Source organism: Pseudophryne corroboree, chromosome 11 (genome assembly GCF_028390025.1).
Source record: "Pseudophryne corroboree isolate aPseCor3 chromosome 11, aPseCor3.hap2, whole genome shotgun sequence".
In the NCBI taxonomy this organism is placed as follows: Eukaryota; Metazoa; Chordata; class Amphibia; order Anura; family Myobatrachidae; genus Pseudophryne; species Pseudophryne corroboree.
Window position 1 is genome coordinate 28,342,727 of NC_086454.1, and position 7,214 is coordinate 28,349,940.

Below are 7,214 nucleotides of genomic sequence, written 5' to 3' on the forward strand. Positions count from 1 at the left end.
CGCAGCCGCCAGCCGTGCATGCAGCTCCTGGACGACAGTCCATATTGAGCTTGCATGCAGTGCCGACAGCAACGATCATTGCCGACCTTCAGGGCCACGCATCGATCGTCGCTGGCGGCATACACACTTGTCGATAAAATGAGCGACGCCGCTCAGGAAGGGGGGAAAATGAGCGACGTCGCTCATTTTATCGGCAAGTGTGTATGGGCCTTCAGACAGAGCGGCCAAGACCCCGGGGCCTCTGAAATTCACAATGGCTGACTAAGGAACACCCATCCCTATTACCTCGCCAAATGTTGACTACTTGTCACTCATAATCTCTAAATCAATTGCAGTGCAAAATATATCTCCTGCGTCTGACATCGACGTTGCAGGTACTTCTGAATGGGGCCTATTGTCTGCTGATGTTCACTTTCCGATTAATACATGGAGTGCACAATCACACAACTATGACTGTAATAACGGTGGTGTTTCATGAAAGGAATGATACAAAACAGTTCAATATATTTGAGTGAAGCGTCCTAGAGTCTGTCACAGTGTCAGAGGACGTATTATTGTGTGTTTGTATCCTGCCTGACCCATATACCTACTTTTTGTATTATGAGCCATTCTGCTTGAGATGCAGAAACCTGAATTTTAAGGCAGTCAATGGATTTCCCTGCGGCACTGTTTATTCTATCAAGTGAAAATGTTCCATTTTCAAACTTGCCGATATTTGAAAATAATTTGCAACTTTTCTTTCCCTCACTTTGTACTTTTTGTCTTCCTAACTCTACGTTACCCGATCTCAGAATATCAGTGGGCTGTTGAGAAGTTCCAGTAATTATACTGATTCTTTCAATGTTAATTGCGTCGTTAAACGTCATGGTGAAATAGTTGCCGGCTTTTATATCTGAACCCCAGAAGAAACTGGGGCCGGCGAAACAAACATTATCTGGAGTGTTGTCTTTGTACACTTTAATATCGGAAAAGCAAGAGGCAGGTGGATGATCGCCGTATGGTTCCACCGTTTCAGCAAAGTCTTTGTCTTTCAATTTATTCTCACTTCCCTGGAATGAGGAATAGAATCCTATGTGTTGGAAGAGTGAAGGTTTGGATTGAATTTTGTCCCTTTGAGTTTTGGATTGATAGAAGAGATCTAGAAGCCAGTCACACGGCATCTCGTCATAGAAGAGAAGTAAAAAACGGGCTAGTTTTTGGAGGTCCTCACTATGGTAAAGCTTACCAATGTATCCTAAGTTTGAAAACGTCACTGTAGTCCAAGGTGCGTTGTGTTTCTGAATGTATGTTTTAATTGACGTCAGGAAGTTCATGGCACAGGTCACATCGTCCTCTAACATGAGGTAGTACTGAGACATGTTGGCACAGAAGTTCACCAGGAAGGCGTAGTCCACGTTCTGCTTTGACCGAAATGTCACTCTGTTGGGAGGGTCATTGTAGTTCCTTTTTAGATTATCTAGAGGTGGATACGCATTGATGTAACTGCTTATAACAATCAGATGTCCAGCAGCAATCTCTGAATGAAATTGCCTTTCAATTTCCTCTGCAGTTTTTCTGTTCTGGGTATGTTTTGTATTGGCCATATATATGACCACTATTAACTGGTCCAACTCCTCCTGGCTGGAATGGTGGAAGATCGATTCAATTGTGGTCAGCAAATAGTTACTTTTCTCTCTCTTCACGGAAGATATACCAATGGTTAGGAACCCTTTGTGGATTAAAGAAATAAGTACATTAGTTTATTAGTCAACTTGCCTTTAAGTAATATGTGTGTAAGGCTGTCCCGTCTCCTCGATGAGTGAGCCCCGATGACCCCCATTGTATGGGAGACGGGACAGCTTTTTATGTCTACCCACATGGTGTCATCCAGTGCAGTCTACCACTAAGGTGGCTCCATGTGAGGTCTACCTATGTGATGGCTTCTTGTACAGCTACCCAATTAAGGTCTATACTTGTGGTTCTTTGTGTGCCCTTCCTTCATGGAAGGTGAAACACAAAACTAGGCAATCCAATTTTGTGGTGGTATTTTCCCATGTGCATCTACTGTGTGATTGTTCTCGGTGTACTCTACTAGGGTTTAGTTTTCATGTTGAATTTAGGAATCTACCTGCATGTGGTTTTCATCGACAGTTTCCCTAAGCAGTCTACCTATGTATTGTAGTCTATTTAGTCTACTGTATGCTGGCTGTTGTTGAGTGATTCACTCCATGTTTATGGGCATTGCAATACAACACAATAGAAATGGATGCTCTTAGGGCCTAATGCTGTTTGTACGCAATTGCAGATGTTCGTGCAATGGAGCACTTATAAGCAGACTGCGCATATACGTCAAGGTGCTGCTGCGATCTCACTTGCAATGAGGATTTCATAGAGAAGTGATTGACAGGAAGTGACCGTTTAGAGGTGTTAATGGGGCGTAGTTGGAAAAACACAGGTATGTAATGACCGTTTTCGGGGGTGGGTATCTGCCGTCAGCTGCGAGCTCATATGCGCAAAAACATGGTGCCTATATTGCTATTGCTGTGTCCAGTCTGTGTAGCCATGGGGTTACCCTATCAAGTTGATGTTCCTCATTATTGCAAATAGTGGGTTATTCAGAGTTGTTAGCAAACCAAAACAGCAATCGGGCAACACAATGTTGCTCTGCAGGTGGGGCAGATGTAACGTGCAGAGAGATTTAGATTTTGGTGGGTTATATTGTTTCTGTGCAGGGTAAATACTGCCTGCTTTATTTCTACACTGCAATTTAGATTTCAATTTGAACACACCCCACCCAAACCTAACTCTCTCTGCACATGTTACATCATCCCCACCTGCAGTGCAACATGGTTTTGCCCATTAGAGTGCTTTTTTTGTTTACTAACAACTCTGAATAACCCCCGTAGTCTGTGTATGCAGTTGCGATTGAATTTGTGATGGCTCCGTGCGACAGTTTCACTTGCTAACATTAGCAGTTGCGTAGCCCAGAATATCGCAATTGCATTTGCGTACAAACATCGAGTTATGTCCTTAGCTATGATTATGATCATAGAAGTCACAGAAGTATCATTAGAGATCTGTAAACCTCTATGCTAATGATGACTTTAAAGAATAATGTTACATTTACTAACTTTTCCTTTTAGATAAGGATCCCAGTAGATATGTATAGGGAATATTAAGCGTCTCCAGTGCGTCTTTTTTCACATCAAACAAATGTTCGCCCTGGAAAATATGTTCTTCTTTCTGTAAATACAAAAGTAATCATTAGATAGAAAATGCAGTTATTTTTAGTTATTTACAGCACTTGAAATACAGTACAGAACATTCCAGTAGAACTACAGTACTCTACTTTGAAATTTGCTATAGAAATTCAATTAAAGTGTGAAAAGATATAGAAGGTCACGATTGATACAGGAGGAATCTCAAATCCAGATGAGGTTGATAGAGCCATTGGAACCATTGACTTAGCTGTAGAACAGCAAGTATTTTGCATCATCAATGGGAAGGCGTCCGCAAAGTACATGTGGGTAGAACTGCTAATAGCTTACAATAAAATTTGCAATCTGTCCCATACTTCCAGTAGTTTAAGGTATATAAAAATATTTTATCAGTACTGTCGAAACCCACAAATACTACAGTATTTATACAGAACCAACTGCCTACTGCTACACAATTTGCATGACTTATACAATAGAGTGAATAGGATATTTTTTTTTTAATTCTGTCTTTTATATGCAAGTTTCACATTCTGGTTATTCTATACACTTTAATATTTCAGGAAATGGAGGATTTAAAATGGAGAAGACATATATAAAACCAAGTTCAGCAAACATTATTTGATAAGGATTGTAAAACCAGAGATTTAAACACTCAAATTGTGTATATAGGGGGTTATTCTGAGTTGATCGCAGCAGTGAGCAGTCGGGTAAAATAATTTGCACTGCAGGGGAGGCAGATATAACATTTGCAGAGAGAGTTAGATTTGGGTGGGTTATTTTGTTTCTGTGCAGGGTAAATACTGGCTGCTTTATTTTTACACTGCAATTTAGATTACAGTTTGAACACACCCCATCCAAATCTAACTCTCTCTGCACATGTTACATCTGCCTCCCCTGCAGTGCACATGGTTTTGCCTAACTGCTAACAAATTTTCTGCTGCGATCAACTCTGAATTACCCCCATAGTCTGTATGATACCTTGTGTGTTCTGTGTGTGTGTGTTAGTGCACATCTGTGTGTTGCTACATATTTTGTAGTGTGCGTTTCTACGTATGTATAGTGTGTGAGATATATTGTATGGTGTGTGTGCCCGTCACAGCAAAGTATTGGATTATTCGTCCATCCCATCTGTTACCTTGAGATAAGGATCCGATTGATCTGGACACTCAATTTCAGTGGAACTCCTGCTCATTAGCAGAACGGCACATGTAAGAAAACATGACACACACAGAAGTGTCCACACGTGATACCGTCTCATCATCCGTATTCACTCAGTTAGTTGTCTAAAAAAAGAAAAATATTGTCAGAATATAAACAATGTGTCTATAAAATAAGCTTCAATCATTAAAATAAAATAAGATTTAATAAATTAATCAGGTAATGGAACGTGACCTTGAGGTCGTTTTTTTTCCTGCTCTCTGAACAAGATTAAATTAAGCACACTAGGTTGTATCAGTTAAACATTAATTTCCAGTACAAATGAAACTCCGCAAGATGGGCTGCTACATAACGCCAGGGTAATGTCTATAGACCGCAATTACTTCTTATCTGATTCCTAGCTCTTACCTATACACTACATTCAGGGTGATTCAGAGATGGATGGAAATTCAATGCTGCTTGTAAAGGAACATGCAGGAGACGTTTCAGTAGAAGAGATGCCTCCTGCAAGTAGCTGTGATCCCAGCACTGCGACTGACGTCTCAAGCTGGCTTCCAACGTTGCGACCATCGGTCTCAACTGATGCAGCTAGCCAACGAAAAGGGGGTCTGAGAGACCAGGAAGTCTGCGTGGTGACACGTTGACCCTTGGCTTTCCATTCCCAGAAAACGGGGGCGACATGCCCCCTTTTTCCAGAAACGCAGGCCTCCCCCTCAACGCCACTGCCTGTCAATCATGCAGTTGTAGAAGGGAACTATGGGCGACAACCCAACGGTTGTCTGTGCAAGTGCAAATTGGGCCATGTGCAGCTGTAGATTCACGATAAATGTCCTCATTCACTAACAACAGAATAGACTGGATGATCTTGGGGTTTAGTTGACAAAAAGCTATGACCAACTCTTTACCCCCTCTTATAGATTCCCTCAAAAAAGACCTTTGCACATGGAACAGTTAATATATCTCCTGGTTGGGCAGAGTCCCCGCTATTAAAATTAATGCTCTACTTAAGGTTTATCTACCTATTCCAAACTTTACCTGCCAGTGTCCCGGCTGTTGTCCTCAGGGATTTGCAACAACACACCTCCTGTTTTATCTGGTCTGGTAGGAGACCTAGAGTACGTCTCAGGGTCTTATATAAACACACCAGTGATGGTGGCCTTAGCCTACCCTGTCTACATAAATATTATCTTGCATCCCACCGGACTCAGATTGTCATTGTCTGACTCCAATTCTAGGCTCTGGATAGATTTTAGCCCAACCTACTATAGATGCTCCCACCCTATACCTTGTTCCCCCTATGCACCATATCCCTATTTGGACCTACTATTTAACAACATTCTCTTTAGTCACCAATTCCCGCAGAATGATAGTCAGCCTTTGTCCAGGCCTGGACCCACTAGTGTTTCGTCACTGGATATGGCATAATATTAAATTCCAGCCAGATCTGGTACTCAGGCGCAGTTACCCTGAGTTCTATGAACTCCGCAGTTGACTTTATCTCCCACACACTGCTATCTACCAATACTAGCAATTACGTCACTTGTGTGGCTCAGTGGTCAGTATAAAACCTACTACTATTGAATCCTTATGTCTTCATATATCCTCCTCTAGAGGCCTTATAGCCACTTATTTATTTCTCTTGAGATGTGGCCAACCTCATAAAGACCTGCATGAGTGTCATTGGGAGATGGACTTGGGAGAGATACTTGAACCTGAGTTCTGGACACGAGTCCATACAAATCTTCCCAGAAGCTCCAATCTGAAAGAGATCTCCTCTAATCTAATGTTTCGTTGGTATTCTGACTCATACCTGTTAAATTTTATATACCCTACATCCTCTGAGCTTTGTTGGCGAGATTGTGGATTGCAGGGTACCCTCTCCCACATTTGATGGACCGGTTCCAAAATTCAGTTGTGTTGGCATAAAGCTTTTGACTAGATAACTACATTGATGCACATCACCTCCAAACCTCACACCATCTTCCAGCTAATCTTCAACCTGTTCTGGACTCTCGTCCGATTCCTTAAGCCCCCAGACATACTCAGAAACGTATTGGCCACATCAGCCTCTCAGCGAGAAACGTTATAGCAGTTATTTGGAAGCAGCAGGACCCACCTGTTATTCACTCCTTAATAAATAAAATATGGCAAATCTGTCCTATTGAGTATACCACTGGTATAATACGAGGCCGTCTCTCTCAGTCCTAAAACAGTGTAGAATATCTATGCAACAAAAGAAATTTGGAGTGTCAAACAGTGCGCAATTAAGGCTGCTAGTCATACAATGTACCACCAGAGGCTTTTCCCACCTCTAATATAAAATGCAATAGAAAAAAAGATACGTGGAATACCGCTCGACCAGCGCCTCACTCTACGTCAGTAGAGCCTTAGTCATGCCCGGCTCTCAGATCCATAACATCCTTCAGACGTATTATACAGGAACAGACTCTCAATGTGGATCACAGGAATTTTAGCGGAAAGAGAGATAATGGGCAACGATAGTGTGATATTGTTTAAAAATGTAATACATCACACAAGACAACATGACAATTAAAAACAATCCTAAAATACAAAAACCACACAATGGTGGTGCAGACATTCACTGGTAGGGCTGACACCCTGGGCAACAACAGTAAAAATGGCTGATTACCGGCTAGAAGTAAGAACTGGCTCACGTCAGTTCTACAAGCATGAATGACACAGAGTAAATCACCAGGCTGCATCAAGGGATTCCCCAGTCCCAGGACTCCTTCAGACACCGGCTCAGTCCACACTCGTCGTTCACATTCAGGAGGTCAGTCCAATTGCTCATTGCTCATTTTTGCTTTGAAATACGCTTTGGTAATCATGTTTAGAAAT

At 41.9% G+C, this 7,214-nt stretch overlaps 1 protein-coding gene across 1 annotated transcript; it reads right to left on the reverse strand.

Moving 5' to 3' along the window:
• Positions 1-475: 475 nt before the first annotated feature.
• LOC134969868 (alpha-1,3-mannosyl-glycoprotein 4-beta-N-acetylglucosaminyltransferase C-like) lies at positions 476-4,455 on the reverse strand. The gene is made up of 3 exons (XM_063946064.1): positions 4,333-4,455; positions 3,111-3,222; positions 476-1,708 (listed from the first exon to the last, which is right to left on the reverse strand). The coding sequence occupies exons 1-3, from the start codon at positions 4,453-4,455 to the stop codon at positions 552-554; spliced, it is 1,392 nt and encodes a 463-aa protein (XP_063802134.1). The 3' UTR covers positions 476-551.
• Positions 4,456-7,214: the final 2,759 nt, after the last annotated feature.